The sequence below is a fragment of the Carettochelys insculpta genome, chromosome 5 (assembly GCF_033958435.1).
Source record: "Carettochelys insculpta isolate YL-2023 chromosome 5, ASM3395843v1, whole genome shotgun sequence".
Lineage (NCBI taxonomy): Eukaryota > Metazoa > Chordata > Testudines > Carettochelyidae > Carettochelys > Carettochelys insculpta.
Genome location: NC_134141.1, coordinates 12,785,806 through 12,811,206, shown reverse-complemented (window position 1 = coordinate 12,811,206; position 25,401 = coordinate 12,785,806). Strand labels below are relative to the sequence as shown.

Here is a 25,401-nt window from a genome sequence, read left to right as displayed (position 1 = left end):
AAGCTACTCCCCTCATGGAGATGGTTCACCTGGAACGCTGGGAGACCTGTGTCCCAGTGCTCCTGCCGTGGCCACACTGCCACATTAAAGTGATGCCATGGCAGCCGTTTACACATTATAGTGTAGGTAATGCCTTATTCAGGTCTAGGATAGTAGGTCCTTACGTTAAAGCTAAACTTGAACTCATTTTCCAATCTATTAATTGCCCAAGCAACCAGAACAAATGTTTGCTATTCATAATGTAAGCTGCTTAATCATACACACATTTCCAGCTGTCTTTGTCGAGGGACCCCTCAGGTTACACGCGGTTCCATGTGGTTGTAAACATTGCTACTGTTCATGTGACTTTCTCATTCATCCACATTAAAGTATTTAGTGTGGTGAATGGAACACTGCTGTCCTCAACTGGAAATGTGAAGGAAAGCTGAAACACTGGACAAACACCAACATCTTACCCTGATTTCTAGGTCTCATGAAACAACATCAACAATGTTGGCCTGAATTACGTTGTTGTTACTGAAATATTTGTTCTGTAGCAGTGCCCAGAGGTTCCAGTTAAGACTGGAACCCTAGGGTGCTAGATATTGAACAGGCATATTAAAGGCACATCCCTGCCGCACAGATTTTGCAGTCCCTTGCCCTGTTGACCTTGAAAGAAAAATACAAACTGTCAGTCAAGACAAAGTTATCTGACATCTAAGACGGGTTTAATCAGTTTAAACAGTTTAACCTTTTCTGCCCATATAATTGGGAACCTGATCTCCATGAGGTCAATTAAAGTTCCCTCCTTAAATCTCAATTTAGTGAGTACTGTCCATTCTACATCCCAAGTCAAAACTGTATTTGCTGGAACAAATCCTACCTGGCTTTAGCTCTAGATCTCTAGGTCTTACCTCTTTTTGTTTTTCCATTGTTTTCGCCTCCGGCAGCAAACAAGAGCCATGATCATGAAAATCACTATCAGTGCAAAGCTGGATATGATGGATATGATGACAGTCATGGAGTATGTAGGGGAAAATGACGATGAAGGAAGACTGGGGGTCTCTGCACTTGATTTTTTTGTTCCTGGGGGTAGAGAGATCGTAGTGAAAACAAAAACAAAGATTCCATCCCTCTTAAATTCTACAGAACTTTTTGTTCTGGGGTACTTGTAACATCACCCACTGTCATGGAAATTATTGTGATACCACAAAATCAGCAATATGGCTTCAGAGCAATATTGTACAGGAAGAGGTGATCTGGAAGGAGGAAACTCCTTTTTTCGTGCCAGTAACTTTGGTATCAACGTGACAAAATCTATGAAAGAATCTGATAGGCACAAATGTCTTTCAACATTTTAGTTTAGTTATAGCTTTAGAAAAAAACACCCCACCATGATCCTATAAGCATTGGTTTAGCTCTTTCAGGGCCATGTTAGCAATCTGTTGGCTTGCACATGTAATGGCTAAGATTGAAGGGAAAGCTAAGTTAGACTATTCCCTTCATTCCTTTCAAGTGCAGATAACGTGACATAGCTTTGGTTCACTAAATTCTTACAATGCTCCTGATCTCTGCTAAGAGGAAGTGGTGAACTATACCTTTGCTGAGATATATTTTGAATAATACAGTATTCCTGTGATGGTCATTTAAAATCCTAATATCTATGACTAAGAGAAATGCATGCCTGGGCAGCAAACTCCAAGGCAGGAATGCCTAAATTCTAATCCTGCCTCTGATCTGGATTTCCCACAGGCCTTGGGCAAGAAGTTACTTGGCTTCTTCTCTGTCTTCATCTCCCCCTCTCTGCCAGTCAGGGTGTGTTAGCTTATAAAGCACCATGAATATTAAAGGCCCATATCCTGTTCCCAATGAATTCCAAAGACATTGGCACCACTGTCAGAACAGTCATGGTGACTCCTGGGATATGACGATTCTGAATAGTTTTGTGGCTCAGTGTTGAATGATGTTCTAAAACTAACAGCTACTATGAGAAGTTATCTGCCATCTCTTACCGTCTCCACAAAGAGGCACGCTGCAGTATTCCCAGTTTACAGAATGGTCCTTTGTGTAACACCAGGGACGTTCGTTTTCCCCTCCTGGATTCCGACAAGCATTCTCTGCATTTGACAGCTCTGGGAAAACCTGAGGGGTCCTTCGGTGTGAATGGGGCACCTGGCAGGAAGGAGTAAGTTGGCCTGAGTGTTTCTAGAGCACACTTCCTCCTGGTGCTTTTAGAAACAGCTCAGAGCTGCAAGTCTGCGACAGCTCGCCAAGAAACGTGACATCTATGTCTTGCTAGAGGGCAGCCAGGAAGTTGAAATGTTAACACACCTGACCTTTCACCTACCCTTTTTTCTAGCTTTGTGTCTCTGAGGCCCTGGTCCTCCAATACATTTAGGCACTTATCTCCCATTGACTTCAGTGAGAATCAAGGGTCTAAATAGGGCCTGAGTAATTTGTTGGCCACCTTGGTATCTTGTTCGATAGGTGGGATTTTATTCCAATTACTTGTACCTACTGCAGGAAAACACAATCACTGAAATAAATGGCCTCCTGAGGCGTGGTCTATAGTGCTTCTGATGGATTCCTGCACAAAGCCCTAAGGAATGACTGGCTCCACCATGAGAAGATCCTTCAGCAGCATGCAGCTGGCACTGTGGCTTCTGGGCCACCATCCTTCCTTCCTTGATGCTGGTAGAGGGATTGACAAAAGATACCTTTTATGCCCAGCTGATCTGCAACTGCCTCAGCACCCCATTGGGGTCATTGGTAGAACCCAGTGTGGATACAAAATTTACATCTGCATCCACAAAAATGATCCGTAGATATCCACATCCACATCCACGGGTATAAAGCATGTACCCACAGATTTGCAAGGTTCTAGGCATTGTCCTCTGGCACTATTGAAGCTAGTTTTCGGGCTGCTTTGTTGTCGGGGAGAGGCCTACCATGCTGCTGGCCCCTCCAATGTCATTTTTACCCCCTACTCCTCTCTGGATTCCTACACCCCAAAACACCTACTTAATCTGGGATTCTCAGAGGTGTCTAAAGCAGAGGCAAAACTTCCTCTGAGTTTCTGTTGGACTCCTGTGGCTATCCTAGCATTACATTGAGGGCAGGTCTGCACTAGACCTGGAAGTCAATCCTAGATACGCAATTTCCAGCACAACAATCTTATCAAAGATCAACTTATGTGGGCATCCTCACTGAGGGAGATCGACAAGAGAAACTCTCCCACCAACTGCGCTTACTGCTTGCGATAAGAGAAGTACAGGGGTCGACCGTTGAGTCCTGATGCTTCAATTTTGCACATCCACACTAGGTGCGCGAATTTGAACCCTGGAAGATCGACCCTGAGCAGGTCAATCTCCCTGATAAGTGTAGATATACCCTGAGAATCCAACCCTGACAGTGGAGCTGAATAAACGGATGCTCACCTGTTCACTCCACTTCTGGCAAGGAATGCCTGAGGTTGTGACATTGACTGAACCCTGGTAGAACCTGCCATTGCCTTTGTAGCAAGTTGCTGTGGGAAAAGGCCATTTAGAAAAATTAAGTAAGACAATGGACTGCAGGACAGTGAATCAAAATGTAACAACTATTTCATAAAATAGGAGTAAATGACCTTCAATGCATATTAGAAGCAAGAACACCCTTGAGAATTTTAAGGTGGCCAGACATCTTATCTAACATGAAGAAACTCTCTAGCCTTGTGTCCCTGCCTTGTAATAGAAGATATTGAGCTCAGCTACACAAAGGTAAATCTGGTGTAAAGCGAAAGAAGCTAGGGGAGTTATTCCAGGTTTATGATGTTGCTTCAGATTCCAATGTAGCCAGTACATCCATCCAACCATCCATCCGTCCATCCTTCCAAATCACTACTCTTACACCAAATGCAGCACAGAACCCTCTAAACAACCAAGGAATACCTCTGAAAACAAAAAAGCAGTCCAGTAGCACTGTAGTAGTAGTAGTAGTAGTAGCAGCATCCTTCAGTCTACGTAGACTATGGATCGCGCCCTTTGTAGTTCCATTTGGGATCATCATTTGCAGCATCGACTGTGACTGTGAAGGCCCACATGAGAGTGACAGTCCTCACTGCATCTGTTGCATGTGTAATGGGTGTCTGGCAGGTCCTTACTGTGCTTTCTGTGGAGTCGCTTCTCCTCTGCTAGCTGTCTGACCCTCATCTCACCCTTCTGAAGGCCCTTGTGTAGTTCCTGCCTCCATCTGCTGCAATCGCCTGCCAGCTCCTCCCAGCTGTCCGGCTCGATGTCTACCTCCCTGAGGTCCCTCTTGCAAACATCTTTGTAGCACAACTGGGGGCATCCGGGAGGTCTTTTGCCAGAGGCTAGCTCGCCGTACAGGATGTCTTTTGGGATCCTTCCATCATTCATCCTGTGGATATGGCCAAGCCAGCAGAGCCACCGCTGCCTGAGAAGGGTGTGCATGGTTGGGATTCCAGCTTGCTCAAGGACGGCAGTGTTGGACACTGTGTCCTTCCATGATATTCCAAGGATGCGCCTGAGGCAGCACATGTGGAAGACGTTCAGCCTCCTTTCCTGGCGGGCGTACAGGGTCCAAGACTTGCTGCCGTAAAAGAGGGTGCTGAGGATGCAGGCTCTGTAGACTTGCATTTTGGTGTGGGTGTACAACTTGATGTTATTCCACACTCTCTCACTGAGTCTGGACAGAGTTGTAGCTGCTTTTCTGATTCTCCTATTTAGCTCAGACTCCAATGACAGGGTGTCAGTGATGGTGGACCCGAGGTAAACGAACTCGTGGATGACCTCTAATGTATAGTTGTCAATGCTGATTGATGGAGGTTCAGCAACGTCCTGAGCAAGTACATTTGTCTTCTTTAGGCTGATGGAAAGCCCAAAGTCCTTGCATGCTTTGGAGAACTGATCCAGCAGTTTCTGAAGCTGGTCTTCTGTGTGTGACACTACAGCAGCGTCATCTGCGAACAGCATATCTCTGATGAGGACTTCCCGCACCTTAGATTTAGCTTTCAGTCTTGCAAGATTAAACAGTTTCCCATCAGATCTTGTGTGCAAAAAGATGCCCTCTGTTGAAGATTCAAAGGCATGCTTCAGGAGGAGCGCGAAGAAGATCCCGAACAATGTTGGGGCAAGGATGCATCCTTGTTTGATGCTGCTCCTGATGCTGAAAACATCCAATAATGTGCCATCATATTGGATGGTTCCTCTCATGTCTTCGTGGAAAGACTGGATCATCTTGAGTAACCGTGGTGAACAGCCTGTCTTGTGGAGCAGTTTGAACAGTCCATCCCTGCTGACCAAGTCGAAGGCCTTGGTCAGGTCAATGAAGGCAATATAGAGTGGCTTTCTCTGCTCCCTGCATTTCTCCTGCAGCTGCCTGAGAGAGACCACCATGTCAACGGTAGATCTCTCTGCACGGCATCCGCACTGTGATTCGGGATACACCCTCTCAGCAATTTTCTGGAGTCTGCCGAGGATGACGCGAGCGAACAGTTTACCAGTGATGCTTAGGAGGAAGATTCCAAGGTAACTGTTGCAGTCGCTTCTGTCTCCTTTGTTCTCATACAAGGTTACAATGTTAGCGTCACGCATATCCTGTGGAACCTCCCCCTCTCTCCAGCACAGGCACAGTAGCTCATGTAGGGGTTCCAGGGGAATGTCTATGGCACACTTGATTACCTCTGGTGGTATACCATCCTGGCCCGGGGCCTTTTCTACTGCAATGCTGTCGATGGCTTTCTTCAGTTCATCCACAGTTGGCTCCTGGTCCAGTTCGTCCATTACTGGTAGGAGCACTTTAAAGACTAACTAAATAATTTAAGTTGTCAACCTTGATTATTATTTTTGGTTCTCTGTGCCTTAAATATTGAGTCTGGTCCGGTATGGCTATGGTCTGAAGAAGTGGTTCTGTCCTATGAAAGCACTCATCACCTAATAAATTATTTTGTTAGTCTTTAAAGTGTTACTGAACTGCTTTTTTGTTTTCATAGTATATAGACTAGCAAGGCTATCTCTCTGTTACTAAGGAATACCTTTGGAGTTGTTTCATAGGCACATGTAGTAAATAAAGCTGCGTGGAATATAAAATGGTTTCTCGTTTCCTGTGAAGTTGGGAACTTGAAAGGGGGACAGCTCTCAGAACTGTACAATTACATACCTGCCTTCATATCAAAAGTTTTGCCAATCTGATTGGAAGACATTGGTTCAAAGGAACAAAGGGAAGGTTTTTCAGAAATACATAAGAGATTAAAGCACATGAGTGTCCTCGTCCTCCTCACTCACCCCCAGTGACTGGGTGGAACTGTTCTAAAATCCATGACCAGATCATGCCGGTTGGAGGCCCTAACGTGAGACCCTGTGGATCAGCCTCATACGCACTTGGCCTGGCAGTGACCAAGGTCAGTCTGCTTCTCGTACAGCTAGCAACAGAGGGACCCACAAGCCCCTAGAAAGTTAGGGTGACAAAGAATCCGCTGGCTTCAAAGGGGTGAATCAGGTTATCTGGCCATGTTGCTTTTCTCTAACCTACTTGGGGTGCTTGCCTTATGAGTGTGTAAGCAGACTGTATGTGTGCAGTCCCTAGACACTGTAGGTGAGACCTGCACACGATACTAAGAATAATAAAGAATGGATCCAGTTCAGAGAGGTATCCAAAGCTTATTCACACTGGAGAAAATCTGAGCAGGAGACCTAGTGAGAGAAGGCACAAGTTCCAGGTTTCTTAAACTAGTTTCTTCTGGGAGGGCTCATGCCACAAGGCCCATCTCTCACACTCTTTCAGCACCATTTATTCCATCCCTGGCCAGACAGAAGAAGTGAGAATGGACAGCGTTAGGAAGCGGGGTGAAAGGTTACATTAACAGTTTTGAATTTCAGGGAAGATTTGTCTGGGGTTTTGTTTGAGTTTGGAGTGAAAAGTCTGGACTCTTACTTTGTCTGGACCGGTTTTACCTATTCCTCATCTGCAGGGTAAATGTAGGTCTTGCAGATCTAGGCTGCAGGTGTAAATTTTTAGGGTGGATATTTACAGGACAAGTTCAAAAGTACCAATGGACACAGCGCTACTAGAGTAAATCAAATGCATCTGATGATCACGTATCTGTTAAATTTCTTCCATTTCACACCCCAAATACTATGATAGTTTATTTTCTGTAGTCCCTGAACAGTTCATACAGGGGTCCCTGCATTACAAACTTGGCAAAGAAAAAAAACCACATACTAGACCCTACAATGACAATGTGCTGGGAGAAGGAATAAACTTCTCTAACCTGGCACTCTCTCGTCCAGAAACATCCATAATCTAGCATGATTTTAGTTAGCCAGACAACCACTTATCATGGATGTGGCCAAGTTTCCCATGGTCTCATACGTTTTGTTTATAGCCGCTAGTCCTGGCTCTCATTGTTCTGTGCTGCTATTTAGCTGTGATTTACCCCTAAATGTCTTTTCAGAGACTAACAATCAGTGGAAGTGTTGGTAATGCTGCTAGATGATATTGACCTCTTGTGGTCCGGCGAATTCTCTCATTCAGCACAGGCTTGGTCCCAATGGCACCGGAAGAGAAAGGTTCAACCTGTATTAGGAGCTTCCCTTTCAAAGGCAAGTTGATCAATATCTGAAACTTGTTTAATGATTGATCTGGTGGTCAGATGTCACAAAAGCTTTAGGCTGTTTCTTGACAAAAATAAAAGTTTTGCACGGGGCCCTGTGCCCTCCCATTCAGGGGACACACTGCATGTCTGAAATAAACATCTCTACAATGTCCGTGAGAGACTTTCTTGTGACCTTTTGGAGTTGGCACCAATTATCAAAAAAGTAACCTCTTGCTTTCTGTCTGGGTGAGGCGAAAGTGTGAAAGATACCATTCACACCGCAGAAATGAGAAGAGATTTCATGTTTGGAATTTAGTTAATAGTAACTCTGTTGATGATGCATGAGTTGAATCCAGCTCACTTACCCATAGCTATATGAACTGGCAATGATATTGTAATAAAAAAGCACTAAAATCTTCCCTTTGTCCCCAAAGCCAGCAGAGATGACTGAATGTACGTGGGGGGGTGGCAAGGGGAAATCAGCTGAATCAGAAGGTGTTCCTTGTAAAATCTCAATGATATGAGACAGAAAGGTGGCATGTTTACACAGCGTCTCTTCTGACTTGCTGCAGCATTTAAAACCCTGCTCCAAAAAATGACCATGAAAGGGGTAATGCTCTCTAACACTCACTCTCTATCCCTCCTTCCCTTCTTAGCAGGGGTAAGGGTTACATCTGTATGCCCTAAATGCAAAGATTTGTGTCAAGGCAGCAGGACTGTAACAGCTATAATGAATTAACCTATTTCTTGAAGCATACTACAATTGGGGAGTGCCTTGGGGGCTGATTCTGAAAGCCAAACCTTAATTGTGGGGGCAGAGAGAATATTCGCTGGAAAAGTATTTTCACCTCCTGATTCTTCCTCTGTTTGCACTGAGTGCCCAGCACTACAGTATATGAGCACCTCCCAAGGGTGGAAGCAAAGCACAAGTGTTTAGGTTCCTGGAATATTTTTCTTTTATTCTCTTTCCCTCTCACACACCCTTCTACTGCTCATCTCTTTTCCCTTCCTTTCCTCTGCCCTTCCATATTCTTTCTTTCTTCTTGCTCTGTTTGGTTTGTAGGATGCTAAACGTTCAGAGACATGAGTTTAACTCACATTCTTTACGAAGAGCTGTTGGCATCACGCTGAGGAGTTGTGTATGCACATTTCAACCAATGCAAAGGCCGGACCCATGCAATTTATCAAATCAAAAGCTCCACAGAAGATCTGAACAGCCCACGAGGAGCCCTACTGCAAAAATCTTGTCTCATCATAAGGAAAAAAGTTTGTTGCACATATTTTAAATATGCAACACCTCTGAATTTTCCCCCCATCCCCAAATGTTTAAAAACCATGAGTCAAGCCCCCCCCCCTCACTAAATAAGGGGACTGTCTTTAAAAGCATCACAAGATTTTAAAATGAATTATTTGTTGGCTCTTTGTATTTGCTTCCTGATAAAAGTTTGGGGATCACATTTTTCCCCAATCCTGAGAGCTGTTTGTTTTAAATGGAAGCTGAGATTTCAGGTAATAACCTAATTCCAGTAGGTAGTTGGGACTGAAAGAACCAAACCCTCTCCCCTGTCCCCATATATTGTGAGAGTTGGCAAAGTGGCAGCTTACACAACTAGGTGAGGTCAAGGACTCTAGTTCTAAACTTTAAGGGAATCTACTTACTGGTTGTATTTTCTGTATTAAAATCTGAAAAAAAAAAAGACAAACAACAAGTAAGCAACAGATATTCTAACTGAAATCTTGGTTCTCTCTATCAGTTCTCTCTATCAGTTCTCTCACATGTGAGAAAACATTCTTTCCTGGATTCACTCTAAAGACTGGTTTCTTTGTGAATACACCAGTTTTCCAAAGTGGCAGCACTATCATTAACAAAACTGGTTTTAGTAACCGGATCGTTTTTGGGACTAGTGTTCTAAAATAGGGCTGTTGTTTTTTGGTGGGGCTGTACATTGGGATCAGATCAAACAAACAAACAACGGTCCCTGCTTCCGTTCTTTTGTGCACAGAATGTGGCATTTCACACACAGGGTGAAGCAGAACTAAAGATGTTGCAAGGCTACAATCTACTTCCAGAGCTGTTTCCAGCTACATGGACAGATGCCTGGGAAGTAGATTTCCTATTTTATTTGTAAATTTTATATTTTACAGTTATCTTCCTCCTTGTCAGAGAGTATTTGACGTGCCACAGACTAATGAATACTTCAACAAGGAGGAGACTGGGGTGCCTTTACCTGCCCCCTCTCCCTTGGAATCACAGAGCACAAGATTCACCAGCCTCCTTCTGTCCTAGTGTTGCTCCTAAAAGGGGCTCCCCGAGGAGATGGGCTTGTTAAGAAAGCTGTTATAGCCTCTGGGGATACAGGTGTTTACTGCTGTGGGGAAGAGGCTCTATTCTCCTTCCTCCATCCAATCCACAGATTCCCCCAAAACTCTGGTGAATCCACCAGCAAGGCCATGGAAAGGGAGCTGATTTGGCATGGCATTGGCTGATAAATCCCCCTTTTCTTGGGAAGAAAGAGAGTCACATCCTTAAGGTAGAGTCCAGGCCACACTTTGGTCCTGGTCACTCCCTGGCTCCAGGCCTTCCTTTCTTCCCCATACTCCTGCTCAACTGTGATTCCATGTAGGACAGGGTCAATACAAACTGACAGCAGCATTCCCAGTTACCAAAATATGGAATCCTGGTGCAGGCCGTGGGATCCTGGTGCAGGCTGGGAAGTCTGTTGCATTCAGGCAGAGTAAGCAGCATTAGTCCTGGTTTGTAAATGCCTTTCTGGGAGTTCTCCTCCATTGAGAGCCATTCCTTAAAGCAGTAGAGATCCTTTACCGCAAGGCAATGCTCTCTACATTATTTTACAAAGAACAGTGAAATACACAGTCAATGGCTTGCTGACAAACACTGCATTCACAATGGTGTGCAGAAGTTAGGCAAACGGACCCTTTCCTGTGAAAATTGGCAGGGCTCCACTGACTTCCATGGGGCCATGCTGATATATACAAGCTGTGACTCCGTCCCATAAATTGTAACAGAAACATTGCATGAAATATAACAATTTCATCTAGGGAAATCCATGAAGCTGTTCTCAGCTGAAAGAACCACATATAATTCTGTGTCAGGGGTTCACACCATCTTTCCCCCAATGTGTCATGCCTCTGGGTCTCCTTACCCTCCTATCTCTCCACAAAACTCACCTCTGATGTAATGCACACAGGAATTTACAGTCTAGTAACAGGCTGTGGGCAGCCATTACTACTCATGATTGGCTGAGAATTGTGTACATCCTCATCTGCTATCTCTTTGGGCCAGGGACTTTTTTAGAGTACTTATTACAATGCAACCCCCAGGTGGATTAGCTCTCTAGGGGTGAAATCCATAGAAATGTTAAATAACAGTAACAGCAGATAAAAGGGAGACCTAGGGATTATGGTGGATGAAAGGCTGAATATGAGTAAACAGTGTGCCCTTGTAGCCAAGAAGGATAACAGCATATTGGGGTGCATTAGAAGGAGCATTTTGAGCAGATCTAGAGAAGTTGTTATTCCCCTTTATTCGGCACTGGTGAGGCCACATCTGGAGTATTGTATGCAGATTCCCCCCCTCCCCCCTCCGTGGAAAGAATGTGGATGTGCTGCAGCAGGTTCAGTGGAGGGCAATGAAAATGATTAAGGGGGTGGAGCACAAGACCCATGAGGAGAGGCTGAGAGATTTGGGCTTGTTTAATTTACAGAACAGAAGACTGAGGGGCAATTTAATAGCAGCTTTCAACTTCCTGAAAGGGAGCTCTACAGAGGATGGAGACAAACTGTTCTCTGTGGTGACAGATGGCAGAACGAGGAGCAATGGTCTGAAGTTACAGGAGAGGAGTAGGTTGGATATTAGGAAAAACTGCTTCACCAGGAGGGTGGTGAAGCACTGGAATGTGTTGCCTAGAGAGGTGGTGGAATCTCCGTCCTTAGAGGTTTTTAAGTCCCTTCTCAACAAAGTCCTGGCTGGGGTGACTTAGTTGGGATTGTTCCTGCTTGAAGCAGGGGGCTGGACTCGATGACCTCCTGAGGTCACTTCCAGCCCTATGATTCTATCATGTTTGCCATCTCAGGTTACTCTGTGTAAGTGATAGGTAAATAAATTATTCATTTACATTTTAAGCAACATTTATGATTTTTCAGTTGTTTCTGGAATAACATGCTGCAAGGAAAAAAAACTGTTGGCTGTATAAGAAAACCAGAATGATCATACCCTGATTGGGAAAGACTTTGATGTGCTTATTTGTCAATCAACCATTCATTTTTGGAAACCTGAGCTGCAATACTAGCTTTGTGATTGTGAGTGGGGAAGATTTTGGTGGATTCAGCCAATTCTTCTGGAAGAGTCTTGCCTTTTACTCCAAACCACCACATGCTTTAGCATGATTAAGAGGTGAGGAGTTGGCACGTAACGACAGTAACTGAATCAGCCTTTCCTAGAAATGTTTCACCGAAAGATCCACATTGCAATTTTACCAATTTTGTTGCCACCTGTTTCTCTACTGGCCAACGAGGATTAACGTTAGTAGCTGGGCACACGCTGTGATTCTTCACAACACTTTCTGCCCCTGTAGAGTCACAACTGTTCTGAGATAGGGCAGATGAGGTTGACTGTGTTTCACCAGGGGATGAGAGAGCCACTTTTCTGTAGCTGTGGTCAATGTGTTAAGTCTTTATTTAGAAGCAGATCTATGTAAGAAGAATGCACAGAACCTGCCCTGCCTCGTGCTTGCCTTCACCCAATGTTGTCTCCTTCCTAACACCCATAAGCACCAAGTTCAGCCAGACACTTACATTTTAACTAACAGCACATTCCACAGAAATGGGATACACATCCTACACTGTGGAAGATGGAAGATCTTGAGGCACTGAGCTGGGATTTGAGAGATGTGGGTTCAAGACCTGTCTCTACCACAAACATCCGGAGTGTCTCTGAGCAAGTTGGTTTCTTTGTTTGTAAAACGAGGGGCCACGTCTACATGGAGTGCTAATGCCGGCAGGGTCATGCAAAAGAGAGCACTTGAGAGTGCATGTGAGGTGCTCATTTACGAATCGTGTGTCTCCTTTGCATGCTTTTGCATGGTCGCTGTTCCAGGAGAGGCTTCTGTTGCCACAAAACAAGATGCGTAGATGGGGTTCTGTCAACCAAAACCCTCCTGTGTGGAAATCAGGGACTGTCCACAAGTGGGGTTTTGGTCTACAGAACCCCGTCTACGTGGCTTGTTTTGCGGCAACAGAAGGCTCTGCCAGGACAGCGATCATGCAAGGCTATGCAAATGAGGTGCACAATTTGTAAGTGAGTGTCTCATTTGCACCTCTGTTGCATGACCCTGCTGGCAGCAGCATGCTGTGCAGATGTGGCCAGGATCAACAGCCCTGTTGAAGGGCTTCATTCATATTCCTGGGGTGCTCTGATGCTGTGGGGGGTGGCGGGAGCAGGTAAGCAAATAGGTAGGATTCCTTGTTACAAGACCTAATACTAAGGAGCATGAGCTTGATGAGCTCATATATACAGGTTCAGGCTATTGTCCAAATCCTTGTGTAATACAAATGGCAGACACACAAAATCAGCAGGCGCAAAGGTGGAATTGTCGTTGTCTAACTTCAATCAATATAAAAAAATACTTAATTCTGAGAGTATCCACAGAGTGATAGTGCAACCACTGACAATGAACAGCTGTGATTTTTAAATACATCACTCCAGACCAATCTCTTGCAAACCTTTAGGCCTACTGAGCCAGAGCTTCAGCTGGTGCTGGAGCTCAGTGGGTTTACGGTAGCCGAGGCTGTGGCCTGTAATTTTTTCAGGCCTTCTAGGTACGGACCTTCCATGAAGTCCCTAGGAGCTGTGCCCACAGAGGGCCACGTGTGGATGGGAGCTAAGGGGAGTGGGGAAAGGAATGTAGTAGTAGATGTAATATTTAATACAGCACCTTGGAAGACCTTACTCGACAAATTCATTGTGACTGGCTTGGATAGAAATATTTTTGCATAGACTGAAAAGAGGCTGAGAGGAATTGCACTGCCCCCTTGTGGGCTGCTAAATGGTTAGGGTATGTTACTGTAAGCTTTCACATGTAAGCCTTCTTGTTCCACAGACTGCTGTATGGATTGACAAACCAGTAATATATTCACCAAATGTAATGCATGTTACACTAGCCTACTTCATACAGCGATTTCCCCTAAAGGACTATGTTTTAGACACGCTGAGGGACTCGCACTGAAAGAGGTGAATGGCTGGGGTAGGATGTCTCATGGACCACTCTACAACAGTAGAAGTAACTGTGATTAGAGAGTTTGTTTGACTCTTTGGTTTGAGTTTATTGGATTCAGTCCTGAGTTATTTGCCATTTCTGCCAATGAGAAATTTGGTTGAGCAAAGATTTCAGGATCGGTCACACTGATCTAATGACTGTTAATTTGAACCACTTGGAGTCATCATTGCTTTACTCCAAACCACCTATGCATTATGTGAACAGGTACATTTGCACGAGTATGTATGTACTAATGGTTATCTGCCGGCACATGCATATACCTAACTGGACAAGGAAATGTGAAGTCTGTTTGCTTTAACAGATGTGTTGTCATTTGTGCTATTCATGTCCATTTTCCTGTCTTTTGAGCACAGGAGGGGAGGGTGTAGCTCAGTGGCTAGATCATTGGCCTGGTAAACCCTAGGTTGTGGGCTCAGTTCACCGTTCAAGGGCAGGTTGGATTAAAAAAAAAAAAAATCTGCCAGGGATGGTGCCAGGCCCTGCTGTGAGGGCAGGGGACTGGACTCAATGACCAATCAAGGTCCCTTCCAGTTCTACAAGTTATGTATATCTCTATGGTTTTTTAACAGGGTTAAAATAATTATTGTGTTTGTTTTACTGGATTGGCCAAATCCTGCAGCCCATACTCTGGCCTTACTTTGAATAATGACCCTGTGATGTGGCCCATTCTTAATACAATATTTAACATTTACACAATCAGGTACACTTCTTCAGGCTGCTTTGCACACCTTCACTCGTTCATCAGTTAAACCTCCTGTGCACTTCAGAGAGAAACCCAACGGGATATTTTTTGAAAGTGATTTTGCTCTCTAACATTGATGCCTTCCCAGCATTCTCCTTAGCCCAAAGAGCTCTGGGCCTGATCCTGTCCTCTCTGTAGTCAAAGTAAGCTTAGTGATTTTTTTCAGGGGGTGGATTTGGAACTTCCATCAATAGATGTACAAAGATAAAACTGCAGCAATGAAAAATGCCATATACGTAGATCATTTTCAACATTAAAAAGGTAATTTTCTTCAAGTCCTTACAATCCCCACTTCTTATCTGGACAAACACCCCCAGCACCAGCACTACCCATCCTCTCTGAAATAGGCCCACCTGGTCAGTGTTTTTTACCTGCATATGGGCTTTGGAGCCGGTCCAGCTCTTGAGGGATTGCACTCCTGGAAGATGTAGTTACACAGCAGAGACTCAGCAGCCGGGTGGCAGAAGGAACTCACCATTTTCAGTTCAGTCCAGGCTGTGTGAACAAGCAGCTCTTGGGTCTTCTCTGGGTCAGCGCTGGAGGAGTTGAAGAAAACAAGAGCATCCTTTGCCAAGATACCACTACACACCTCACCTCTGTATGTGCTGCAGTAGCCTGTATCGCCCTTGTACAGTTTGCTGCCAGGGAGAGGAATTACACAAAGGTAAGTTTAAGACAGTATGTATGAGGCTAATTAGTCAGTGAGAAGCAGCAGCACAAATATACCATGAAACACAATCAAGTGGCATCTAGACATGGAACCAGCTGTAACTTACACAAGAGTTCTACTCTTTCTGGAGCATGACTGTGGTATACTGCAGGAGACATCTGTACACAGAAGGCTTAGTACAGAAATTCTAATTAGGCCTGGGCAAAGTGATTTGGATATGATAACCAACCTCAACCATAGCCCAACATGCAAACCAAACCCTAGTCTAATATTTTCTGTCTGTTAGGTAGCTCTGGGTTCCAGAGTGGAGAAGAAGCAGATAAGGCTGGCCTAGGACAAAACAAGTTTAATAATTAAGCACGACAACTTATGGGTTTTATAATTACAGGCAGTCCTGTGACTTACGCCTCAGTTGGTTCCTGAAAATTGTATCCTAAGTCAAAAATATCGTAACTCTGAACCTCGACCCACTCCATTGTGGGACAGTGTCATAAAGTCAAAACCGATTTGTCGTATGTCAAATCAAGGCATCAGTTCAGAAATGCGTCCTTCATCGTAAGTCAAACATCATGTATTTGAGGATTGCCTGTATTACAAAGAGCTTGACTTAAAAGGAGCTAATTTAGCAGCTGCCAGATAGGCCAGGATTGCTGTCAGGGGCTGCAAATGTGTGGAGTTTTCTTTTCATATGAAGCCATCCTTGCCCTCGTGAGTCATCCAGCTAAGAGTGGTTAGACACAGGAGGAATGTATGAGCATGCACCTGAGACCATTTGCCTCGAGTTTAACCAGAGAGCATTCAAAAGGCAGAAGGCTTGGACTTAGTTCCTTGTTGCTCTTTCACTCAGTATAACAGAGGTCAACGGGGATCAATTTGCAACATGCTAACCATTTGGAGAAGCCAATGGAGCTGTTTGTATATTTTCTTTTTTATTTCTTTCCCCTCCACAAATTACCCATTGTCAGTATGCTTCTTCACCCTGGAGAAAACTGAAGCTGTGCCAACAACAGAATAAACAAGTCAATCAGACAAGACTTTTCCAACCCTAATTGCAGCGCTTTGCAGATGATATTTTCATAGCAGTCAAATGACATTTTCTGGCTGTCTTCCATGTCTAGTGGTGCTGCTTTGGGGTCAGTCTCAAGCTTTTTTGTTTTTTTAACATTTGCTAAAAGAAAAGTAACTAACCAATTACAGCAGTAACATGATGGGGAGCACTGAACCTTGCCACCACAACATTCTTAGGCATGCTCAGTGGGGTAACCAAGACACTTCTGCTTGCATCAGTTGGAATATGGCTTCTCCCAGTCAGTTGATGCCCCTCCAAGAAAGATGTTTTGGAGGAGAGGTTTCCAAATCAGCATTGAACCAGTACTTGTCATAATAAGAAATATATCCAGGTCAGCTCCTGCTTGGAGCACTTGTGTTAATTTTATAAGGTGTTGTTATATTCCTGTTTCTGTGTCTAATGGATGAGGGACTTCCTCCTCACTCTTAGCAAGAGGAATTTGGGAGGCGTAAGTGCACACCTAGGATTGACCTGGGCAGCTGTGAAACCAGCTACTGTTATGGCTGGCAGCCCAAAGGCATAGCTTGAAAGCAACAACCAGCATTGCTGTCTCATTTCCCTTGTGTTCAGAGACCCCAGAAGAATGTGTGTGTGTTGTTATTTTAAAATTAAATTAAGCACTATTGATGTAGCCATCTAATCATAGAGTCCAAAAATAGCATGGTCATTTGGTGACAGCTTATGCAACATAAAAAATGGATTCCAAACAGCAAAAGCTGAAAGGAACAGTTGCTTCAAAGAATTTGTCTGGAGACATGGGCTGAAAGATGAACACCTAAAATCTGCTTAAACAACACTGACTGACAAATGCTGCAAGCTGAACTTAGGATAACTTGGGAAGAGAACACAAGAGCTGACTTCACAGAGTAACTAATCAGCTATGAATAATGTGCCCAATTCTGTGATCGGTGGCCAAGGGACCTAAGTAGGTTTTGGTCAGATGTGATGAAGGAATTTGAAAAGGTTTGACCTAATACATCCAGTTTTTTTCATTTTGGAAATCACAGGGAAACTCTCAAATGAGTGTCTCCTATTACTTTCTAATATTCCTTGATTTCAACTGGATAAATATACTATGGTAATTTCAGTCACTTTCTATTAGGGTTCCATTTATGAATAGGCTTCAAAAGTTTGATGAAGATGACTTAATATTTTAATAACTACTTATTTTAAAAAATAGTAAATTAATTGTGATAATGTAAGAGATCAGTCGGTTGCACATAACCATAGCCTATCATCCCCATTTTACAGATGGGGTCACTGAGGTTGCATAGACACATGAAGCACCTTGCTCATGTTCACTAAGGCTACGCTGACACTGCACACCGCTAGTGGTGGCTGCCTGCAGGAAGCATGTAGCTACACACCATTGTGGAAAAGCACCAGCAGTGGGACTGCTTCCGGACCCTTTTCCCAAGGCCTCCCATCCCAGGGCCTTTCCCCACTGCTGGGGTCATTTCCTGCAGAGGGGAAGCTACTGGAGTATGCCCTATTATCCTGCCCTGCCAGAGCCTTTCCCTGTGTCAGGGAAAGACTCCTCCAGCAAAACACTAAAATTGCAGTGTAGACAGAGGAGGAGGAGGAGGAGGCAATGCCTGGCGTCTAGAGAGTTGCCAGGTGTGTCTTTATTCATCTAATTGATGCCTGCTATTTATACCCATGCTAGAGGGGGCATGCAGTGTATATATATAAATGTCTTCTAAGAGCCCAGTAAGCAGTGGAAGTGTTGGAAATGTGCTAGGCAGTAATTGACCTCCCGTGGTCTGGCAAATTCTCTCATCCAGTATCCATCAGGTCCTCAGGGTGTTGGACAAGAGAGGTTTAATGTGTATTTGCCAAAAAAGAAACCATTAGGCAGAGATCCATGTTACTTCTTACTTTAACCAAGCTGATTTGCGCATTCCTAATACTGCTTTGAAAAACTGTATATGGCTTGTATCAATATCAGTTTGTAAGACTAGACCTTATATTAAGGCTTGGTCTACACTAGAACTTAGAGTTAACTTCAGATAAGCAATTCCACCTTTGGCAATTGCACAGGCAGAATCACTGTATTTATCTGCAGTCGATTGTAAGGTCTATCAGGTTGAGTCTAGCTATGCAATTGCCTTAGCTAGAACTGAGTATTTGCAGTCAACTGTAAGGCCTGTCTTCAGTGAGGGAGGTCGACGGGAGCATGTCTCCTGTTGACCTCCCTTATTCCTTGCAGTAGGAAGTGTACAGGGGGTTGACTGCTGACCCCAGAGAGGTCAATTTTGTACGTCTTTACCAGACATGCAAAATTGAACTCCAGCAGACCAACCCTAATGGGTCGATCTCCTGGTAAGCAGAGACAGGCCTTAAGAATTATTTGCCCAATGTATACATATGGGGCCATATTTTGCTGTGAGTATTACACATGCAACTTAAAGAAGTCAATAACGTTGCAAGTCTGAAACCAAGAACAGAATTTGGTTCAGAGTACATTTGCTCTATTAGAAATATTTAATTCATTTAGAAATCAGTTCCATTTAGAAATAATTCATTTAGGAATCAATTTAGAAAACTAATAAGAATATTGTTACACATGCAAATCTCTTCCAGATGCTGTTCTTACTTCTTGCTGTCAATACACTTTATGCTGTAATTTTAGATAATATTTAGACAATATTTTAGATAATATTTAGACAAAACTGCCTTTGTCCATAATTCTCCACTCACAGGCTCTCTGACTCAAACAAACATGCCAACCGACAAGAAAACATCGTCTTACCTCCATTCTGTTGGAAAGCACATGATCCAGCCATAACAGGAGCCAGATTTGGGAGAGAAAGGGGAAAGTTTGTCAGTGACCTTGTACCCATTCCTCTTGAACACAAAACTTAAGATTCATATAGAAAACATTCCACCACTCTCTTCTGACAGTGATTTCTATTTTCTAAGGGAGAGGGAGGCCAGGACCTTCCTTCTGGATGTGTTTTGGGAAGAGAGGAAGAGGAGTGAATTAGGAATAAGACAGTGATTTGCTGAAATGGATCCTGGTGATCCTTGGGTCAGTAGTGCTGGCTCCAGTAAGCCAGCGGTAGGTGTAGGTGATAGCTCGGACAGAATCAGCAGTAGGTTCCACACAATGTAGTGCCTTGAAGATTAAATTGTGGCTGATCCTATATGCCTGTGCAGGATTCCAGCACAGCATGTGGGGAAGTGCATCCACAGCTGGGCAGAAACTTACCAGGTGTGGGTCAGGAATGACTGGAGCACAAACTTTATCTCCCACCATATGCCAGCATGTGCAGCGAGCTAGCACACAGAGAGGGGTCATATGCTCCCAATCAGAGCCTGACCCAGACTTCCCTGCTGGAGCAAGGGGGAACCCCAGACTGAATTGTTCCTTAAGCAGTTCAGTTACACACTGCCCTTTACTCAGGATATGTGGTAACTGCCATCACACCTGAAGCTCCAAGTCTTGCTTGGTTTTCCCGTCACCCACAACAACCAGCAAGCTTTTTTTTTTTGGATCCCTTACTGAATCAATGCAGCAATGGATTGGGCCCACAGACAATTCTCGAATGATCAACAGTTTCTCCCTGCTTTATCATGCACCATGTTTTCCAGTTCACTGCTCACGAGGTCTCCTCATGTCAGCACAGTTCAGTTAACAGAGCGGTGACCAAAGGACCAGGAGCTGCAGGCCACTGTAATCTCACTATCAGGAGGGGAGCCCATTCCGTCACAGAGCTCCATGGGGATTTTTGATGTAAGATGCCAGTGGCTCGTTAAGGCTATTTTCACTTTGCTGTAGGTGATATGAATACTGTGACTTCCTTCACAAGGATGGGCTTACACAGCACTTCTGGAATGCAACATATAAGACAACAGCAAGCAAGCAGGAAATGACAGCTGGGCCAGTCCCTGAAGTATGATGGTATATAAGCAAATAACCTGGCAGAGGGTTGAAGTTATGATCAGATTTAACCCATTGAAAATTATTGTTAAGTAGAGCCCCTCACATCCTCCAAAGCTCCTTCAACCTGACAAGAGAAAGCTAATATCTAGTTGCAACATACTTAGTAAAAGGCTTTTCTTTTCCGCATACCTGACACATTGATAGTCGCTGCAGCTTTTGCAGTGCCAAAGGTTTTGCTGTGTTTGTTAGTGGCAATGCAAGTGAACAAGCCTGGCCTGGTGACATATGTTTGCAGTCGGGAGTCGATCACTTTGTCTTTCATGCTTTCGACTATAGAGTCTGCAGAAACCTAAAACATTAAAGAACAGAACCCCAGGGCCGGGGAAAGTAGTTTTACTAATAATGAACAACCAAAGCTGAACCAAGTGGACTAAACTGGCAGTGAGTTAAAGTACAGCATGGTCAGAAAAGGGACTGAGTAAAAACGCCTCCTTCGTAACCAAGCAAATTATAACAGCCCAGATTTTCAAATTACTGGTGATTTTGGGTGCCTCAGTTCTGAGATACCAAATGCAAGATATCTTTAATGAATCTCTACTTCAGACAGCGAGTGCCCCATAATTTCCAAAAACCAGAGCCTAGTGTGTTTTTTGCCTGTTAGCACTGCAAAGCCAACTCAGGGGAGAGTCTGATTCCTGTCTGTTTCATGCTATATCAGTAACTACTAAGTAAACTGCAATTTTCCCAGGGTCATACTCTGGTGTCATTGAGTTGAGAACTGAGCCACAAGGAACACAGCATGACATTGAGATTGCAGGTCTGGCTGCAAGGGAAGAAAATCTTGTTACTTGTAAACTAAGCCCATTTACCTTTGAATTCATTCCATTTCATTAAATATGGCATCCCATGATTAGGGCCGGGTAGAAAAATGCTTCGCCTGCCCTGACAATTTTAGAGCTTTTGAAACTTTTTCTGTCCCAAGTTAGGACAAAAAGTCAGGCTCTGAAAATTTTTCACAAGCCAACAAACTGTTTTACACTGTTTAGGGTAGACCCATCCTTTCAGGCAATGTTTGAATACAGCAAGTACTCTGGCCCCAATGTTATGAAAGATATGATAAACTTTTTGACTTTACACCCCCAGTAACAAGTGAATGAGTTCAGATTTGGTGTCTCCCTTTGCCCATTTCACAAAGTACCCTAGCAACTGTCTGATTTTAGGCTGGGATAGTTTCAGGCTCAGTCTTTTATGTCAATACAGCTCTCACTGCAGTTATAGGTGACAGTCCATTAAATTTGCAGATATGATTCTGCAGGAGCTATAATGCTGAGCAGGTAGCATAATCCACCACTGAGAGCCAGAAATAGTGTCAAATCATGAGGAATAATCCAAGTTAGAAAGTCATTGCTGCATTCTAGTGGTGCTACTGGATAATGAGAATTAGGTCTACAGACCTGGAACATTGTTTCAGTCCCCAGTTCAGCCAGGCACTTAAGCATGTGTTCACCATGAAAGACAGGAGTAGTCCTACTGAGGTCAATAGAACAATGCTCATGCTTAGAATAACAAGAACCACACAATGGAATATATGCTAATAATTCCAGAGTCTCAGAACATTGTGTATTCCAGCGTAGATGCTTATTCAAAGCTACATTACACTGGCTGAACACTTCTGGGAGCAAAATTATGATCCATCACCCTCAAATTCCATTGAGCTTTACTCTTGACTTGGATGGCTCATGAGAAGAGACTTACTTCCTGATTGCAGTCAGGATGGAAATATTGTGGGTGAAATCCTGGCCCCATTGATGCTATTGGGATGTTCCGACAAGCTTCTGTCAACAGGTCATGTCTACACACAAAAGCAGATTGATCTTTTGACCTGCTCTGTAGACAAAAGGGCCCCCTGGAGCATCTACACAGCTTTTTCTTTTGGCAGTTTCTGTCAACAAAACACATGTTGTGTGTAGATGCTCTGCAAGTTTTGTCAACAAAACCCCAGTTTTGTCCACAAAACTCTCTAGCGTAGATGTAGCCCTAGAGTTAGCCTAATGAAATTAAAGGTTGAAGAGTTTGGGTTAGGATTCTGACATGGTGCTTATTTTATTAGAAGCTGCCCACCCTTTCCAATCTGTGCTAGTTTCTGACCTTTTCAGATCGTCACTGGATCATCAAGAGAATCCCTTCTTTGCAGCTGGCATTTGGGATCAGATTCCCCATCAGGCTCAGGATAATTTGTGATATTTCAGTGACAAAAAACATTTAAACTCATTTTAGCTGGGTGGTTAAGACAGACTTGTGGCTGCTTTTTATTGCTTGTGCTCTCATCTGGCACATTTGGGGCTATATTATTTTTAAATCAAGTGGAATATAACAATAAACCTCAAACCGAGTTTGGATATATTCTGATTTGCAGCATCCATTATTTTAGGTTTTATTTTAATGTCTAGTGGCTCTCAGTTTCTGGTGGATACCCAGCTCTGATCAGGCCACTTTTCGCCATGATGGGGAGGGAGTCAGGAAGTAGAAAGGCTCAGGTGTGGAGGTCTCTGGGACCAGCATCAGGCTGGAGACAAGCAAGAGGGGTGGAGGAAGGAGTTGGGCCATATTTAGAAGGGTTACTGCCCCGCGGCAGGAATCCTTTTTAGTGTCTGTTATCCAGTGTGATGTTAGAAGTGAGATTTCCATTAACAGGAATCAGTCCTCATTCAAGAATTCCTGTCATCCTAGTTATAGGTGTTGTCTGTAGAAAATATTCGGTAACAGCTTTCATTAAATGTGTTTCTTCCCAGTAGCACAGTGCTATTGAAACTCAGGTGGGTTGCACATAATGGCCGCATCTACACGTGCACGCTATTTCGAAGTAGCAGCGTCAACTTCGAAATAGCGCCCATCACGGCTACACGTGTTGGGCGCTATTTTGAAGTTGAAATCGACGCTAGGCGGCGAGACATCGAAGTCGCTAACCCCATGAGGGGATGGGAATAGCGCCCTACTTCGAAGTTGAATGTCGAAGTAGGGCACGTGTAGCCGATCCGCGTCCCGCAACATCGAAATAGCGGGGTCTGCCATGGCGGCCATCAGCTGAGGGGTTGAGAGACGCTCTCTCTCCAGCCCCTGCGGGGCTCTATGGTCACCGTGTGCAGCAGCCCTTAGCCCAGGGCTTCTGGCTGCTGCTGCGGCAGCTGGGGATCCATGCTGCATGCACAGGGTCTGCAACCAGTTGTCGGCTCTGTGGATCTTGTGTTGTTTAGTGCAACTGTGTCTGGGAGGGGCCCTTTAAGGGAGCGGCTTGCTGTTGAGTCCGCCCTGTGACCCTGTCTGCAGCTGTTCCTGGCACCCTTATTTCGATGTGTGCTACTTTGGTGTGTAGACGTTCCCTCACAGTGCCTATTTCGATGTGGTGCTGCCCAACGTCGAAGCTGAATGACGACATTGCCAGCCCTGGAGGACGTGTAGACGTTATTCATTGAAATAGCTTATTTTGATGTCGCTACATCGAAATAAGCTATTTCGATGTAGCGTGCACATGCAGACGTAGCCGATCAGTTTAGTGGCACGTTGTACCAGCTTTTGAAATCAGTGCAGGGGGAACAGAGGCAGGGTTTACGTGTCCCCACGGCAGCCCCTTGCATCAGTACATGACGTAGCTGCTATCTTCGGCTTGAGCTGGTCACCTGCTTCTGGGCCCAGTCGTTTGTCTCCCAGCCCTTCAGCCAACTCACCTACGTTCTGACCCCAGGGCGTGGGGGTGGGGGACATATTATGAACAATCTCAAATGAAATTGAATAGTTCTTCTGCATATCGGCCTACTCAAGTCTTCTCCACATACACACACCATCTCGGACTTCCCTATGTTACCCCTGCACACTGCTGCTGCTGTTTTCTCTGTCTTTCCACCTTAGACATGAGCTTCTCTCAGCCAGAGACACCTGTCTCATCTCTGATCCTTCTCATCTTCCCTCAACTAATCACTTTCCCTTCATTTATTATGGCTTAACTCTGCCAGCCCATTAGTAGTTCATCTTCCCAGGAGTACACCATGACTAATAAGATGCATTTGCTAGCCTTGCAGGTGATCGGGGTTAAGCCATATCACACAGACAAATACTGTTCTCATTATTATCTATTTTTACTGCAATAGTGGGTAGAAGCCCAAATTTTGCACCAAAAATTGTTCATGTTAGAAGATGAACAAACACACCCAAAAGACATCCCTGCCCCTTTCATCCATTCAGTCAACTTTAGAGGAAAGGAATATATTCTTCCTGAAATATGCACCTTAGCTCATTATTAGATAATTGAGCAAGAGAGTTTTTGTCCAGCCCCCACTTGTTTGGCTGCAAAACTGCAATCCTCCTTTCTGGTATAGAAAAGGAATTTCTTCATGGCCTGTACCCCAGGTCTGGATTTCAACCAGCTGAAATAATAGTTGAACCAGTACACCAGGCTGATTGAGCTTCAGTAAGTTTCTCCCTTGAAATACTTCTCTTACATATCAGAGTTCATCCTTAGACCATTTGGGTAGCTGCTCTGCAAGCATGGAGCCTGTCAGTCATTTTTATTTTTCATCAAAGGTTCTGATCCACGGATCAGTGCATCATATGTCTTGAAATAAGCCTTCCTCCCTTCCCCTGCACTCTTCTTCCTGTGTGTCCAATCAGTGCCAATCCATTAAAGGGTCTCAGTCAAGTCTGGGACCCTCTGTGGAGTTTTACTCAGCTTAATGGGCCTCAGAAAGGAAATCTGAGAACAGTGAGTCAGGACTGTTCTCTCTCATTCTGGGTCACACAATGCAAAATCCTTTGCTTGCCATGACAGTTAATAAAACTTCCACAGACCAGGAATATGCTAAGGCTGCACATAATCCAATGGCCAATTTCAGCTCCAGGCCTCTTTGGGTGAGGAAGACCCTTCTTTGACTCATCTTGCAGACAGCAAGAGTATTAGGACTGATACTGGTCATTTTGCATAACGTAAAACAGCATGAGAGAGCCTGAGGTAGCTCTTGCCATGTTGCTATAATCATGTTGATCCCAGGAGATTAGACCAGGTCAGTGAGGCAGTATCTGTTGTTTGGACCAAAGGCTGTGGCCCAAATTTGAAGAAGAGCTCTGGGTGTGCTTGAATGCTTGTCTCTTTAAAAAAAAATATATATATTCCT

At 44.3% G+C, this 25,401-nt stretch overlaps 1 protein-coding gene across 2 annotated transcripts in view; it reads right to left on the bottom strand.

The window, feature by feature from the left end:
- The window catches only part of MUSK (muscle associated receptor tyrosine kinase), an 82,722-nt gene that overhangs the window by 21,051 nt on the left and 36,270 nt on the right, over positions 1-25,401 (bottom strand). Inside the window, exons 7-14 of one of the 2 annotated variants that reach the window (XM_074994690.1) lie at positions 20,426-20,585; positions 19,103-19,109; positions 14,983-15,249; positions 10,238-10,413; positions 9,233-9,256; positions 3,417-3,505; positions 1,992-2,151; positions 894-1,065 (exon numbers count right to left, since the gene is read on the bottom strand). In XM_074994690.1, the coding sequence (XP_074850791.1) occupies positions 894-1,065; positions 1,992-2,151; positions 3,417-3,505; positions 9,233-9,256; positions 10,238-10,413; positions 14,983-15,249; positions 19,103-19,109; positions 20,426-20,585 (1,055 nt within the window). Of the gene's footprint in view, positions 1-893; positions 1,066-1,991; positions 2,152-3,416; positions 3,506-9,232; positions 9,257-10,237; positions 10,414-14,982; positions 15,250-19,102; positions 19,110-20,425; positions 20,586-25,401 lie in introns of those variants that run through there. The other variant, XM_074994689.1, reaches the window with a different exon arrangement.